At 46.4% G+C, this 17,268-nt stretch overlaps 1 protein-coding gene across 1 annotated transcript in view; it reads left to right on the forward strand.

Moving 5' to 3' along the window:
* Positions 1–17,268, forward strand: part of MEI1 (meiotic double-stranded break formation protein 1) — a 63,886-nt gene that overhangs the window by 43,403 nt on the left and 3,215 nt on the right. The window contains exons 21-27 of the mRNA XM_037068003.1: positions 3,162–3,327; positions 4,439–4,543; positions 6,270–6,380; positions 6,683–6,843; positions 9,179–9,260; positions 9,445–9,620; positions 16,977–17,058. Of these exons, the coding sequence (XP_036923898.1) occupies positions 3,162–3,327; positions 4,439–4,543; positions 6,270–6,380; positions 6,683–6,843; positions 9,179–9,260; positions 9,445–9,620; positions 16,977–17,058 (883 nt within the window). The remainder of the gene's footprint in view (positions 1–3,161; positions 3,328–4,438; positions 4,544–6,269; positions 6,381–6,682; positions 6,844–9,178; positions 9,261–9,444; positions 9,621–16,976; positions 17,059–17,268) is intronic.

The following is a 17,268-nucleotide window of genomic DNA, read 5'->3' on the forward strand; positions in this document are numbered from 1 at the left end:
ACGCATGCAGGAGGCAACCGATCGATGATCCTCTTCCTCTCTTTCTCCCTACATTCCTCTCTTTCTAGAATTAATTTTTAAAAAAATACATAGGCCCTGGCAGGAGTGACTCAGTGGATTGAGCACTGGCTTGGGAACCAAAAGGTCACTAATTTGATTCCTGGTCAGGGCACATGCCTGGGTTGGGGCCAGGTCCCCTAGTTGGGGGCGTGTGAGAGGTAATTGGTCGATGTATCTTTCACACATCAATGTTTCTCTCCCTCTCTTTCTCCCTGCCTATCTCTCTCTCTAAAAAAAAAAGAATATATAGGAACATTCTTAATATGACTGACTGAACCACAATATTAATCTCAGAAAAGCTTATTGAATTGCTGAAGGTCATTAGCTAGTAAGGGTCATGATGATAATTGGAGCCTAAAGTTAATGAATTTTGCACTTAATCAGGTTCTAGAAACATCAGTGGTTTAAAAAAAGTGAGAAACAACTTTGTTGTCTGTCCACATATATAATTCCTACCATTTCTACTCAGCTTCTAGCTACAGGAGGGGAAAAGAGTCTAAAAATATGCATTGGTACCAATTTCTGTTTTTGATATGGGTAATTAACAACCAAAAACAAAGCTGTTAATTGCTACTGTTATCAATGGGTGGTCTTTCATGTAGGTTGTTTAGATGTGAAAAAACAATGGTGTCACTGAAGCTGTGTTTATTCCCTGCTTGGCCACATCACCCTGATTGGTCCAGTCTCAGAAAGTTCTAGACAGTTCTGGGCAGGAGAGATTAAAATGAGCTGTGTTCTGCCCAGAGCCTTCTCAGTCACCCACATGACTCCTTCCCCTGGCATTCACCATGGCCACCAAAGGCTGAGTAGCCCTCTTTCTTTGGGCATTTAAAATGTACTAACTCTAAGAATTAAATTAAAAATTAAAAATTAAAAAAATGTACTAACTCAGGTTTCTGAGGGTCCAGCTCTGGCAATCAGGCAGATGCTTGCTGTTGAAGGAGCAGGACCTGGAAACTGGTTTAGCCTTGGGCCCTGTGACCGTGGGCAAACCACACCCACTCTGGGGCTTCAGCCTCATACTCTGTGAAGTAAAAAGGTTGATGGAAATAAACTGAGATTCCCTCTAGCCTTCCATTTTGTGATTCTCTTCTTCCAGAAATGTTTTTTCAGCCCTACAAAGTGACAAAGATGAAGCTAATCTCATCTCTGTCCTTCATTAATTCATAGTTACAATGCCACTGCTTTCTTGATAGCAAACAACAGTACTTGGTTTGTCCCAGTTTCCTCACTTGAAAAATCGGGGTGAACCTACCTGGAAGAGTTCTTATGAAGACAGATAAACAAGCATATATAGCTACTGTTTTTTTAAGATTTTATTTATTTATTTTTAGACAAAAAGGAAGGGAGGGAGAAAGACGAAGAGAACCATCAATGTATGATTGCCTCTTGAATGCCTCTTACTGGGGACCTGGCCTGCAACCCAGGCATGTGCCCTGACTGGGAGTCAAATCAGCGACCCTTTGGTTCACAGGCTGGCACTCAGTCGACTGAGCCACACCAGCCAGGGCGTACATAGCTGTTGTTTAAACAACATAGTACCTGACATTAGTAGGCTCGATTGAGTGGTTGCTGTTGATATTATAGTTGTTTCTCTGGCAGCTATGGAGGTTTGTGAAGAGCTAAGGCCAGACATCCATGTGCTATCCTGTGATCAATACATCTGGAATTATCTGGTCAGGTGCCTTGTAGACATGTCTCTGTGTGTCAGGAGCTGTCCTCCCTGGTAAAGGAGTCTGCGTGTGACCTTGTGTTCATCACACCCAGCCCTAAGTGGCTCTGCACATTAGCCTGTCCAAAGGAATTGTCTTGTTCAAGCTGGCAGTTGCTAGAAGCTATCAGTGGGATTGCCTCTGGTGCAGCTTCTGACTGGCTTTGCCTTTAACGTATATTCATTAAACTAACTGTGAAAGCAAATAAAATGCAATGTCCTTTTTCACTGTCTGAACCCAAGACCTATATACAATAGTTTGGAGCAGAAATAGCCAGATTGCCATGGTAGAGATTGCCTGACCTGATCCTCACTTCTCCCTGTGCCCCGAATCTGTCCTGAATCTATCCTAACCTATCCTGTGGCATCTCCATCCCTCTCTTCTCTTTTCCCTTAAGGCACACTCAGGATCTGCTGTTCTGAAATAACCCTTTCTTGACCCTGGTGCTTCCATTTACACGAGAGAGGCATCCTGGAAAGTAGAAAGAACTTGGACTTGGAGTAGTAGACCTGCATTCAAATTCTGGCTGTGCCATGTACTGGCTTATGTGACCTCTGGCACCACACTGTCCACATAAGAAACATCCAAACCTATAGAGAATTTTGTTGAGTTTATTTGAGCCAAACTGATAACAATTGCTGGGAAGCTAGATATCCATGGATTGAGAAAATGCTCCAGAGAAAAGCAGTTTTGCTGCTTATCTTATACATTAGAATCAGAGGAGGGTTACATGAAATCCATTGGTGGTAGAATAAGGGGGCAGGAGAACACAAACAGGGTCCGGGGTAGGAGGGAATCTCTGGGATTGGATAAAAAGTAAAAGGGAAGAAACATACTTCTTTTACATTGGTGGGTACAGGATAGTCAACAATTATAGCACATAGTGATGGTATGTGTGCCTTGAGGGGTTGAGAAAAGGAGATGACTCCAACATTTCAAAAGTATGCTACCTTAGCTGTAAAAAGTTAATAAACAGGCTAACTTTTAAGGTAAAGATTGACCCTTTGTTAAGGAAGCTACAGGCCTAGGATGTGACTACCTGCATCACTCACCTTTAGTTAGGAATTTTTATGTTCCCTCCACCTTATGTGCTTACTTTCAATCTCTGAATTTGTAGGGTGCCTGTTGTGCTTGCTTTCCCTGAGCTTGTCAGGTTCAGTATATGGCCTCTTTTTGTCCACATCTTATGATCTCTTTAAGCCTCCATTTCCACCTGCTTAGAATGGGCCTATAGAATGTCAGGATGGTATATAATGAGTCCTGAGTAAGTGAACACTTCTTCCCCCAGGTTCTGTGGTACCATCAGCCTGGACCTTTCCCAGACCCTCTCTGTCTACTGTCACCAACCACGATACCCTTTAAGCTCTGACTTTCTTCTTTCCTGCTCAGGATCTCATCTATTCCAGCCCCATGGACATAGCCCACAAGGTACTAATTGTCCTGAGGACATTTTTGAGGAGGAATGAGGATGTTCAAGTGGGTGGTCTCATACGAGGTCACTTCCTGCTGATCCTACAGCACCTGCTGGTGGAACATGGGGCTTCCCCATCAGAAGGTCAGTCTGCAGCTGCTGGGAGCACGTTTTGACCTGAAAGTCAGTATGATATAGGGGTCTCTGCCCTGATAAGTCAGCCAGTGTGGGATCAAGCTAAATTTTACCTCCTTCCTCTCTTTGGAGAGTGGGTGCTCAACATAGTTGGTATGGGGTGTGTGTGTGTGTGTGTGTGAGTATTTTTGTGAGTGTGAGTATTTTTGTGTTTAATGATTCCATGTGTGTAGCATGGGTGGGTATATCTGTTGTATGTGTGCATGTCCCCACCCTACATGGCATGTGCTCAGAGCTGTCACAAGAATGGCAGCCTCTGGTTGGGAAGAAGAAAGCTGGAAATGTGGGGGAGGCCAGGCAGGCAGCAGCAGCCAGCAGGAGCCTGGGAGGGGGTGGATCTGTGATGTACTGGAAGCTCCCAGTGAGATCCAGAAGAATAGTTTCCAAATTTGGAATGGGACTCCCTGGAGTCAAGGAAGCTTGATGTTTGGCATAGGATGGAGACACTGAAAAGGTTGGAGTTGGTTTTCTTATCCTATTTTTAGAAAGTTGAATTTTTAAGTTAAGTTTCCAAGTAATTTAGTGCTTAGAAATTGGAGGAGAGCTGTGGCACTTGGTCCAGTTCTGACTGGAGGTGGGGTTTGGAAATAGATTTAAGGGTGTCTCGAGGAGCTGAATCCTTTCTTTGCAGGGAAGCATAAGCCACATTCCAATGGACAACAGTGTTGGAGAGCCATGAGATTTAGTGGAAACATGTCATAGAAAGACTGTGGGCATTGAATTCAGATTTGGGTTCAAGTCCTGGCCCTGCCACTTTATTAGCTGTGGGACCTTAAAGAAGTCACTCAGCCTCTCTAGGCCTCAACTTTCCTTACTGCAAAATAGGAATAACAGTCCCTGTTTCACATGGTTTTAAGGGGATTAAGGGAAATACTGAATTCTTGTTACCCAGCCCTGAACTGTCACTCAGTATTTCAGTTGTCCCTATGCCCAAATGAAGAAGGAAGAAGGAGGAAGTGGGGTAAATCCCAACAAACCATTTACAGCTGTATGGGTATCTGTCTGACCTTGAACTGATATGAGCATCAGGCCTTTGACCAGCCCTTCTTCTTCTTCACAGCCTCAGGGAACTTGCCATTGCTGCTGAGCCTCCTTTCTTTAGTGCAGCTAAGGAACGAGTCAGAACAAGAACTGGACAGCATGGCCATGAAGCTCCTTCACCAAGGTGCCAGCTGTTTGGCGCAGTGCTCGAGGGTCCGGGGCTGGGTGGACTGGGGGTGTTCCTTTCTTCCCTCTCTTCAGCCCTTTGGAGAAGCTAATGGATGTTCCCGTAGGCTTCTTGCTAACAGACCTTTCAGATCTTTCTCTGAGGTTCCCTAGGAGTGTTTGGGAGACACTCCCCAAAATAGGTGTGTGTAAAAAATTATGTGATACACACAGCACTGGAGTTGGGAAGGCCTGGGTTTGTTCTCAGGTTCATCACTAGTTGTATAACCTTGGACGGCCACCTAGTCTCTGTGAACCTTAGGTTCCTCATGGGTAAAATAATACTACTTCCCGATGTAGGTTTGAGGTAAGGAATCACTGTACATGTAGAATCCACACAGTGTTTGGCGCACAGTGGGCCTACAATGGATACTGTCCATGTAGATCGTTTTTCTGGTACAAGTTTAATTCTTCACCTCAGCCCCACAGCTGACTCAGGGTTTGATAGTCCAGTTCACAGTTCTCTAGGCCTCTTTTCTACCCCCACCCCAAACCTTACTAGGACTTTTCATTGCTCATTAATTCAGCTGCCACCTCATAGGCAGTGCCCTCAGAAAGATTTATTGAGGAAAGATTGAAATTAATAGGAAAAAAATGGCATCTTCAGTACCTGTGAACTGTCAGGTCCTCTGGCCACAAGTGAGGATGGTTCTTTTCCTGCCTGGAGTTCAGACCTCATGAGAAGATCAGTGTCAGGCTCCAAAAGAACTGTAGGTCCAGCTTGGTGCTGATCACTGTTGGCCTGTCTGTCAGGTCAAGAATGACACTCAGCTGGGAGTGAGGTGTGTGTGTGACAAAATTCCCCCTCTCAAAGGGTCTGTGAGAGGGGGAAGTAATGGGCTGAAACACGCACATTAAATGTAATACACACATATAACCACTGAGTACTTTTATGTGAGAGTTTTGGTGGTGGAGGACTATAGTTCAGGGGTGAGGGTATGTGGGTTTTTTGTGGGGCTGCGGTAGTGGGCCTGATTGTCTAGTCAGCCACCGGCCAGTTAGAAGTCAGGTATGTTGTGGCTGACACAAAGGTGAATAGAAACTTAGATAGGTTTTATATTGAAGTCACGGGAACAAGGGAGCAAGGAGTAGCCATTCCCAGGAGGAGGGGGATGTGTTCTCTGTAGTACACACATATCATAACTGCTCTGATGAGGGTTTGCCTTGAGAGGTTAAGGAAGGCCTCCTGGGGGAGGTGGACTTTCACCTGAATCTTGATTGCTGAATAGGATTAAGGAATTAGCCAGATGGGGTGACGTGAGAGAGAGGATATGGTAAGTTCAGGGAACACATATGGATGGTTGCAGAGCTCCTCGGGGAGGGTAGTTAGTGCCCCATTGCTGGGAGAGTTTGGAGTCTCAGTCTTCTGCCTGTTAAGGGTAGCAGGTTGGCCTAGATGACCTCTGCACAGCCTCCAGCCTGTGCTGGCGTGAGCACAGTTACGGGTTACCTCTTGACCACCCAGACTTGTGCAGTCTACTCTCATGTGCAGTTATGGGCTGCCTGCCAGATGTTTATTTGGGTGGAGAATGTGAAGATGACTTCAGGTTTGTCACTATATTTCTTTTCACTGGCTGTAATACTGAGGACATTTAGTTTGTGCTTGGTCACCAAGACTGAAGTCTGAAATTAGTTGAGGGCCATTATCTGTAAGAAGGGTGTCTGGGGATTCTCGTCTTTTGCAGTGAGCAAGCTGTGTGGGAAATGCAGCCCCACTGACACGGACATTCTGCAGCCCTCCTTCAACTTCCTGTACTGGAGCCTTCACCAGACCACACTGGGCAGTCAGAAAAGAGGTGCTAGAGCCAGGCTGTAATAGTGAAGAGGAGGGGTGCTGGGCAGTGTATGTGGCCCTTGCTGCCCTCAGTTTTCCCATCTTAAAAAAATAAGGGGGGATGTGGCTGGACCAGATGGTTATAAGGGCCTCTCTGGTTCTGATAACCTGTGGTTCTAGAATGCAATTGGAACCCTTAGAACCTCTAGCTGATCCTTGGGTTCATTCACTGTGTGTGTAAAGCTCCCATTGGGTTGCTAATTAACCACCGTGTTGGGATTTTATATAATGCATGTGACCCCTGCCTTGCTGGACCTTCTACAGCTGCTGCAGTGCTCCTGAGCAGTACATCCCTGATAGAGCTTCTAGAGAAGTTGCTGGCACTTACCTGGACTGAGGAAGGCTCTCCCAGGACCACGCTCCTCTGCTCTGCCTGGTTGCTCACTGCTTCCTTTTCTGCCCAGCAGCACAATGGCAGTCTCCAGGTTAGTCTGTAACCCCTGTAGCTTTGGGGTGTAGAATGGCTTAAAGATCCTGAATTCTTGCCCTGGCTGGTATGGCCCAGTGAATTGAGTGCTGACCTGCAAACTGAAAGGTCACAAGTTTGATTCCCAGTCATGGCACATACCTGGGTTGTGGGCCAGGTCCCCAGTTAGGGGGCATTTAAGAGGCAACCACACATTGATGTTGTTCTCTCCCTCCCTTCCCCTCTGTCTAAAATAAATAAGTAAATAAATAATCTGCCCTGGCTGGTGTAGCTCAGCGGATTGAGCACAGGCCTGCAAACCACACGATCGAGGTTCGATTCCCAGTCAGGGCACATGCCTGGGTTGCAGGCCAGTTCCCAGCAGGGGACTCACGAGAGGCAACCATACATTGATATTTCTCTCCTCTCTCCTTCCCTTCCCCTCTAAAGATAAATAAATATAAAAATATTAAAAAATAATCTTATTTTATTTTAAAGATTTTATTTATTTATCTTTAGAGGGGAAGGGCAGGAAAGAGGGAGAGAAATATCAATGTATGGTTGCCTCTGCCAGGGACACACAATGTATCGTGTGTCCCCTGCCAGGAACTGGTCTGCAACCCAGGCGTGTGCCCTGACTGGGAATCGAACCTCGATCATCTGGTTCACAGGCCCGTGCTCAATCCACTGAGCTACACCAGCCAGGGCTATAATCTTATTTTAAAAGTTCTGAAAAATAATGAAGGAACCTCCAGGTGGCAGATCTATGCTATAGCAGAACTGCAGGTGTGCAGGAACCTTTCCTGCTTTTCTGTGTGAAGCACATGGACCTCCCTGTATCCTTGACAGTCACTGCCTGGGTGGAAGCCTGCCCTGTGTCCTTGGCTCTGCCTTGGCCCTCAACTCACGCCTGGCCACTTATGTAACTACCTTCACTTTCCATCCTTCCCACTGCCCTAGAGCATAGACCTATTGTTCTTCCTCACTACTAATGTGGCCTCTTCATAATCTCCTGGCCCCACCTTCTCCCCTCCTCCACATCTGTCCCTGAAGCCACAGTCTGTCCAAACTTCCCCTCTGCCTACACTCCTTTGGCTTTTTGGTCTGCACAGGGCTGCTGAGACCCTTCTCACCTAGCCCCTCCGCAGCCTTGTTTTCTGCCATTCCACTGCCTGCCTGTCCTCTGACCAGGTGTTTTCAATTCTCCCAATCAACTGTGCTCTTTCCATCTCCATACCCGTGTCTGTCTGTTTGTTTGTTTGTTTGTTTGTTTTTGATTGATTGATTCTTAATAGCCTTTATTTTTAGGAGTTTTAGATTACAGAAGAATTGAGCACAGAGAATTCCCATATTGTTAGAGAAAACCCCAGTTTCCTCTATTAACATCTTACATTAGTATGGAATCACCCTAACTTTACACAAGGTGGTTCTTCTGCCTAGAACCACCAGCCTACAAACATTTGTCAGCCTACAAACTCCTTTGTGTCAGAGTGTGAGAGATCTAAGCAGAGGAGGAGCAGTTCCTGCAGCTCGTGTTCTAGATGAAGAATGAAGCAGAGCGGACTCATGGCTTTGAACCAGCCACCCCCCACTAACCCCTCAGGACACTGCTTCTTTTTTAAAGTTTATTTTTTTTAAATTGTATTTATTTATTTTTAGAGGTAGTGGAAGGGAGGGAGAAAGAGAGGGAAAGAAGCATCAATGTGTGGTTGCCTCTCATGTGCCCCCTACTGGGGACCTGACCCGCAACCCAGGCATGTGCCCTGACTGGGAATGGGACGGGTGACCCTTTGGTGTGCAGGCCGGCGGTCCATCCACTGAGCCATACCAGCCAGGGCATAGGGCAGTGCTTTAACTTTAAGGATCGCATTCACCAGTGGTACTCCTCAACTGTTCTTCATGATAACTCTGGAGGGAGTGAAAGCAGGTGACATTGTCCCCATTTCGTAGCTGAAGGAAGTGAGTACAGTGGCTTGCCCATGGCCATACAGCTGGTCAGTGACAGAGCCAGGATTTTGATTCTGGACTGCCTGACTTCAGATCTAAGTTAGTGAGATGGTAGACTGAGGCAGAGACTAGACCACAGAAGAGGCCCTGGAAGGCTCCCTGGTGGAGGAGGTCCTTGAGGATAGGGGAGATTAAAGAGAAGTGGGGTTCTCCAGGTAAGGGTTTGATTTCCCTCCTCACATTCTGGAGTCTAAGGCTGGTGAGGCGCACAAGACTGCGTGTGGCCTCCTCTGCCATTCCGGATGCAGCTGGGATGCGTGGGTGGGTAGAACTGATACTGGGGTAAGTCATCTTCTGTCTAAGCTCCCAGAACATGGGGGCTATCCTTTTACCCCCCACCCTGCCAGGTCCACCAGACACTGTCCGTGGAACTGGACCAAGTACTGAAGGCCCTCAGCTTTCCAAAGAAAAAGGCTGCGCTGCTCTCAGGTGTGGGCTCAGGGGCCTCTAGCAGTAACAGAAAAGCTTTCCCCTTGGATTCTGAGGTGGATCACCCCTCCCAGACCAGCCCGCGGTCACCCCACTATTATCAACATTGTTTCCCCCTCTGACAGAACTGGGTGGAGGTGGGGAAGAGGGCAGGGAGCAGATGTAAAGGCTTTCTTACTTGCAGCTGCTATCTTACGCTTCCTGAGGACAGCCCTGCAGCAAAGCTTTTCCTCTGCCCTGGTGACTCTGGTGCCCTCAGGGGCCCGGCCACCACCAGCCCCTGAGGACACTGTCCTAGCTCCACTGGGAACATCACAAGTGCTGTCCTTGGTCATTGGACTGCAGAACCTCTTGGTGCAGGTAAGGCCTTTGCTGGGTGGGTCCCTAGTGGTGGAGCCTATTTCTCCCAGGACAAGAGCAGGGAGGAATGGCTGCCTCTCAGGGCCTGGAGGGTGGATTGATTGGGACTTTTAAAATTACAGTGACAGAAATGAAACTCAGACTGGCTCATAACTGAGAAGTCCAGGGGTCAGTGCTGGCTTCAGGCAGAACTGGATCCCAGAGGCTCAGACAATGTCATCAGAACTGTCTCCATCTCTTGGCTTAATTGTCATGAGATGGCAGGATGACCAACAGCTGCCCCTGGCTTATATCCTTCCAGCAAAAAGGTTTCTCCTTTTCCCAGCAGTTCCCAGAATTGAGTTTCATTAGCCTTGCTTGGGTAATGTGCCACTTACTGTGGCCAGGGCACGGGATGCTCAGATCGCCCTGGCTTGGGTCAGTGCCCTCTCCTGAAGGCTGGGGCTTATGGTCAGCTCCCCATAACCTACGTGGAGCAAACATGAGAGAGGGATGGTCTGCAAAAGGAAACCCTTCCCAGAAGGAGGAGGACTGGATCTGGGGCAAGCAAGTACAGAAAATGTCTCACCAGGAGGGGTTTGTGTTTTGCAGCTTAGAGGATTTTTGGAGATCATTGTTCATCTAGCCAGCAGATACTGTGAAGGGTGGTGGGGGCATGGAGATAAGTCAGGTGCCTACCTTTGAGTAGTAACAGTTGTAGGGAGGATGGTGCCTTGTGGACAGGGGGTGTAACACAGTGTGTGGTCAGTGCTGAGCTAAAGCACTGCACTGTGGGGGCACAGGGTGTAACTAATAGGCTGGTGTAGGGTAAGTGTGGGGCTGGCTGTCAGAGGCTTCCTGAGGTGCTTGAGCTGGGCTACAAAGACCAAGTGACTTGTCCTAGGTCCCCAAAGTCAGGGACATCAGAGGTGGGATTGATCTGGACAGCAGCACCATTTCAGTCTCTAATATGGATTCATTCTCTGTCCCTGGCCTGTGGCCTGTTTCCTACTCTTGATTTTTGTCTTTCAAGGAGCTTATTGTCTATTATTTTCAAATATGAGCTCATCATTATAGGGTGATCGAGGCCCCAGACATTTATGCTCCTTAGTTAGACTTGGACTCTCTTTTCCTGCCCTTTGGCACTTGTTCAAGACAGATAGTCACACATCAACATGGTTTGATCTGATGGCAAGGTACTCACAGGACGAGAAGAGGGAGGTGGGGCAGCCTGCAAATGAGTGAGAGGAGTCACAGCAACTTCTTGGGGGGCCTTGAATAGAGTAGGTCCCACTCAGTGCCCAGATAATGACTGCACACAATGATATGGCTATTGATTATGGGAGATCAGTCCTTATGTTTAAGGATTGGTCCCCACTGGGCCTGTGCACAGGTTGGGGAAATTGGGAAATGCAAGGAGCTAGCAGGTGCTCCAGGAGTGGGCCCTATGCTGGTTCTGTGGTTGCGAGTCTTGTCCTGTCAGCACATCTATGTACAACATTCACATTACTGTGCAAACGCCACCAGCATCCATCTCTAGAATTTTGTAGGTGTGCTGGCCAGAGTCACACAGATCTGTATCATAGCCCCTGGCTGGTACCTAACTCTGAAGGAGTTTAGCAAGTTGATCCTCATTTTCTTTATCTGCAAAATAAAAGTCAGCATTAAGCAATGTGTGGGCCTTTGTGCAGGAGTGGAGCATAGTGGAGGGAAATTTGGTTGCAGTGAGGATGGAGACAGTGTCCAGGGTTCCCTGCGGTGGGTCACATGGTGGGAAGGTGACAAGTCTGTGGCAGTGGAGTGTCCAAAGAAGGGCTGTGGTCCTGGTGTGATTTGGGTGTCACGGGAGTAAGGAGGAGCCAGGGGCAGACTTCTGCTTAGTTTTAAAAGGGTCATATGACTGTAAATCTCTAAGTACTTTCCAGAGCAGAAAAGAAATAGGTTTGTTGTGGGTTTTTCTGGAGACAGAGACCTAGGCCAGTGAGTGGAGCTACAGGAAGGTAGGAAGAGGCCCTTTCTCGTGGCCAGGACATCTAATGGTAGTTGGGGAGGAATGGAGAGGAGTGTCTTGTGGCTGGGGGCTTCTGAGCAGAAACCAGGTGTTCCCAGGAAGAACTCCTGCTAGAGGGTGGGAAGGACATTGGTTTAGGTGACCTTAAGGTTTCTTTCAACAGTGGGATTCTGTTTTAGGGGAAGGGGATGCTCACGAAACCCAGGCCCAGGAGTGCACTGTGGAAGGACAGACCCAAGTCACTGAGGAGGAGCCTGGAAGGAGAACTAAAAATAGTAATGTCAGTAAACATTACATAGTTGGCACTTTTCAGTTTCCCAAATCCTCTGTACCTGTGATCTGATGGTTCTCACACAAGTCAACCTTATGAGATAGAAAACTGTAGATCAGCGAGGTCATGTGACTTCCACAGGGTCATACAGCTTGTGGGTGACCTGAGATTAGAGGTGGAGGAAGAGCAAATGAAGTTCTCAAGGAGCTCATTTCCTGGCAGAGCTGGGCAGTGGTCCAGTTTGTTAGGGACACAGCAGCCCTGGGGATGCAATGAAGAGAACTCCAAGAATTATGTGTGGTGAGAAGGAAATACTGGGTAAATCGTTTGGGGCAGAAGGTGAGACCCCTGGTTGGGACTAGAGGGTCAGTGAGGAGTGCTCCAGTCCCATATCCTACCATCAGCCAATTTGAACTGTTTGGATGGTAGACAGAATTCAGATGAAGATAGAAACTTCCATTTTATTGGTAAAGCCCAAGGGAGAAAATGGCTATTATATAAGGACACTGACAACCTCACAACCTCACCCCAGAATTACATGTACTCACCCAGTCACAGGCAGAGCTGGACAAACCCAGGACTCCTTTTCCCCACCTCCTGGTGAACCTACCCTTCGGCCAAGAGTAGACCAAACAAACCATCCTTCCCTATAGACAATGGGTTCAAGTCAATGTCTGCTGTAAAAGCCAAGCTGAGTGTTTTTCTCTTCAAAGAATCATCTGTTGTTCTAGTTGTTTCTCCTTCTCTGGAAAGGAAGTGCACACGGGCAGAGGTGGGTGTTACTCTGGGAGAGGAAATGTGAGGGTGCTCTGAAATGGTGGTAGGTGGTTTGTGACTCCAGAGGAGAGTGGGACTGCAGGGTTTTGGACTTGCTGAGTAGGCTGTGCTGAGGGGAGATAGGCCGCTTCCTCCACCAGGGTCCCATGCTCAGAAGCACCCTTAAGCATGCACTAAACAGGTGTTGACAAGTATCAGGTTTGAGGGGGTACAGTGGCTTAGCCTGCTCAGAGCAGTCATGTGTCTCCATCTGGCCCTGCACCTGGAGGTTTGGAATGAGGCTCTCTGGACCGGTTGGTTTTGCTTTCTATAATTTTCTAACCAGGGTCAGATGGTCTCCGTGCTTTTTCAGGCTGGCTTCTCTGATTCCGGTGCAGCTGCCACATCCCTGGGGAGTCTTGTGGAAGGCAAAGTGTGGACCTGAGACATGTCCTTTGTGCTCAGACTTCGCTTTCTGGTTGGGGTGGGAGTGGAATGTGTTAGTTTGGAAACCAGGAAGCCAATTAGTTTTACCAGACTTGAGGCTTTGAGTGAAAGAATCATTCCTACAAGAGCAGATGTTGATGCCAGGTTAAGGGTCTAGGAGAGTGGGAGATGACCTTTACTGACTGCCTACTCTATACAAGCAGTTGAGCTGTTATTTATTCATCAGGACTCTGTAAGGTAGCAATTATTATCTCAGTTTTATAGACAAGAAAACAGAGTCCTGGAGACACTAAGTAACTTGCCTAAGGTCACAATTCAAACCTAAGTCTTTTGGCTACAAGACTCAAGTTCTTTCAGTGTCTCAAGTAGCACATCTTGTGAATAGGAACCATTGTAGCCTGAGAGGCAGTCCCTGGCTTTCCTAATGCCCAGCAGCCCCAGCTCCTCACCCTCCATCCCAGGAGCCCTTGCTGGTTGTATGGGGTAATAGGACAGAGGGTCAGAGAGTGGCACTAAGGCCACAGCTTCTCACCAGGTTGGGAAGCTGAGGCAAGCTGGCCCATGGCTCAGTGGTCTTGAGTGCCTGGAAAGAGGCTGAAAGTGCCCACTGGTTACAAGTTCATTTTAGCCCTGGTTGGCGTGGCTCAGTGGATTGAGCACTGGACTGTGAAGCAGAGGATCGCTGGTTTGATTCCCAGTCAGGGCACATGCCTGGGGTGTGGGCCAAGTTCCCCGGTACAAGGTGCGTGAGAAGCAATTACACATCGATGTTTCTTTCTCTGTCTTTCTCCCTCCCTTCCCCTCTGTCTAAAAATAAACAAATAAAATCTTTTTTCAAAAAGAGTTAATTTTAGATTGGAGAAGGAGAAAGGGCACAAAGCTGTTAACCTAAAAAGAAAAAATCTTTCTAAGTGGAAGGCAACAAGCATTTGAGATCAGAAAAGAACAGCTATTCAGGAAGCACTGATTCAGGCAGAAATCCAAACAGGATTCCAATTAGGAGGCAAAGGTGAGGGGTTATGGGAGGGAAGAACGATTACATCAATAGAAGGAAGGCATTTCTATTGGTGCAATAAACTAACGTAGTGATGCTAATTCTAAACATTGTTTTAAATTTTCAGTCTGGTAGCCATCAGTCTCCTAATCATAGTATCTACTTTCTTACTCTTTGCAAACAGTTTTTTGGGACGCAGTGGTGCTTTGGGCCCAGTTGAAAGGTTATTTTGCCCTGTTTTAACATTCCGAAAGTTTGAGGCTTAGGACTTGCAAAGGCAGATCCTCTTGGATGGCAGTTTCGACACTGCATTTTAAAGTGACTCCATCTATATCATTACTACTTTTGTTTGTTTTACAAGGCCTAGGGTTTGGTTCTAGACTTGCCACCTACTAGCCAGGTGTCCTCAGATCGAGTTTTTGTTTTCCTCTGGGCCTCACATTCCCAGCAGTAAAATGAGGTTGAGTGTGTTAGCTCAGCCACTTTAAGCTGTGTGCCTTGGAGGCCTTAGGGGCTCTGTGCAGGAGGCTCAGGGCTTGTGAAGGAAGGGGCATGATTCCCCATTATACAGTTCACTAAGATAGTCATCATTTATTGAGTGTTTACTCCGGGCCGAGCACTGGTTAAACACTATATTCATTTCTCATCTCATCCTCTCAGCAACCCAGGTAACCTCTATATTCCCACTCAGCTAGGTTAACTAACCTTGGCCAGGACCACACAGGTGGGAAGTGACTAAGCAAGGATTGAAATCTGAGTCTGCCCCATACCCTTAACCATCAGGTGCTATCTCCTGAAGAATAGCATGAGGAGAGCATAGGTTTTTTTTTCTTCAGTTTGCTTTTTTATTTAAAAAGTTGTTTTATTGAGATATAACTTATATGCAATAAAATTCACTGGTTTTTAAGTGTAGAATTAGGTGATTTCTAATTTTCATGCTATGGAACATTTCCATTACCCAAAAAAGTGTTCTTGTGCTTTTTGAAGTAAATCCCCACTCTCCATTTCTGACCTTTGGCAAACACCAATCTGCTGTCACTATAGTTTTACCACTTGTAGAATTTCATATAAATGCAATCATACAAGAAGTGGTCTTGTGTAACTAGCTTCTTTCACTTAGGTTAATGCTTTTGAGATTCATTCATACTGTTGTGTGTGTCATTACTTCATTTCTTTTTATTGATGAGTAAGTAGTCCGTTATATGGCTGTCACAATTTGTTTATCCATTAACTTATTGATAGGTATTTGGGACTTCCAGTTATATGGCTTTTATGAATTAAGTCACTCTTAGTACTGAAGTAGTCTTGGTGTGGATATATGTTTTCTTTTTTTTTTTGATTTTGTTTATTTATCTTTAGAGAGGAGGGGAAGGAGAGAAGGAGAGAAATATCAATGTATGGTTGCCTCTTGTGAGTCCCCTGCTGGGAACTGGCCTGCAACCCAGGCATGTGCCCTGACTGGGAATGGAACCGTGATCGTGTGGTTCGCTGGCCTGAGCTCAATCCACTGAGCTACACCAGCCAGGGCCCAAACTTAAAATTTTTATTTTTTATTTTATTTTATTAATATTTAATTTAGTTATCTTTAGAGGGGAAGGGAAGGAGAGAGGAAGAGAAATATCAATGTATGGTTGCCTCTTGTGAGTCCCCTGCTGGGAACTGGCCTGCAACCCAGGCATGTGCCCTGACTGGGAATTGAACCGCGATCGTGTGGTTCGCTGGCTCGAGCTCAATCCACTGAGCTACACCAGCCAGGGCCCTGGATATATGTTTTCATTTCTCTTGGGTAAAAACCTAGGAGTGGGATTTCTGGGTCAAATGATTCATTCATTTTCTATAGTTGTGTAACAAGTTGCCACAAACTTAAGGGCTTAACACAGCAACCATTTATTATTGCACAGTTTTCTACATCAGAAATCTGGGTGGGCTCAACTTAGGGTCTCACAAGGCTGAAAATGAGGTGTTGGCTAGCTTGAGCACTTACCTGAGATGTCTGGGGAAAAAAAACATTTTCTCCTCTGGGGCCTCTTCCAGCTCTTTAAGGTTGCCTACATTCTTTCTCACGTGGCCCCTCTTCTTCTCACCAGCAATGAATGTTGATCCTTCTCACATTTCTAGTGTCTCTGGTTCTTCTGCCACCAGCCAGAGAAAACTGCCTTTTAAGGGCTGGTGTGGATTGATTAGACCCACCCAAACAATCTCCCTTTTGCCATCTAATATAACATAATCATGGGAGTAACATATGGGAGCAAAGGTCATGGGACCATCTTAAAATTCTGTCCACCACATACACTAAGTGTATGTTTACTTTTAATATTAATATTAAAACTTAACTTAATAAGAAACCATCTTAACTTAATAAGAAACCATCAAACTGTTTTCCAAAGCAGCTGCACCATTTTGCCCTCCCAGAAGAAGTAAACGAGAGTTTCACTTGCTCAACATTCTGGCCAACATTCTGTATCATCAGTCTTTTTAATTTGAGCTGTTGGTGAGTGTGTAGTGATACCTCGTGGTGGTTTTAATTTGCATTTCCCTAATGACTATGATAGTGAGATCTTTTCACACGCTTAGTGCATAAAATTTTGTTTGATGAAAGGTTCAGGTACTTAAAAAAAAGGTTGAAACCCGCTAGCTTAGATAAATTGTGAATCTCTTAGCTCTCTTAGTGGGGCTCACAGTCCATCTCCTCTGCTGAAACAAAACAGTCGCAGTAGGTAAATCATCAGCATAAGCTCTGTGCTCTTTGAGTGGGTGAGAGATAAAACAACCAATCACAAATCTGAAATTATGAAATCCAAATTGTTCTGAAAACCAGATTTTTTTTTCTTGCTTGGCACCAAAATCCACTGGTAGCAAAACATGACATAAAGATCTGTGGTTTTTGTTTTCTTGCAGAAGGACCCTCTGCTGTCCCATGCCTGTGTCGGCTGCTTGGAGGCCTTGCTTGACTACCTGCATGCCAGGAATCCAGATATGGGTAGAAACCCTCCCCATTCTCTGATGTTCCCATGAGGGAAATGGGGCAGGGGCGGGCAGCCTCTGTCACCTCCTGCTCCAGACTGCCATCCCCTTGTTCTGCAAGTCACACTAATTTTGTTCAATTCTTTTAACAACACTGCATGCAGATGAGGATACCGAGACTCAGAGAAGTCAGGCAACATACCCATCATGAAGCTCTTAAGTGGCA

This window comes from Sturnira hondurensis, unplaced genomic scaffold (genome assembly GCF_014824575.4).
Source record: "Sturnira hondurensis isolate 20B ecotype Veracruz unplaced genomic scaffold, ASM1482457v3 Scaffold0017436, whole genome shotgun sequence".
Taxonomy (NCBI): domain Eukaryota; kingdom Metazoa; phylum Chordata; class Mammalia; order Chiroptera; family Phyllostomidae; genus Sturnira; species Sturnira hondurensis.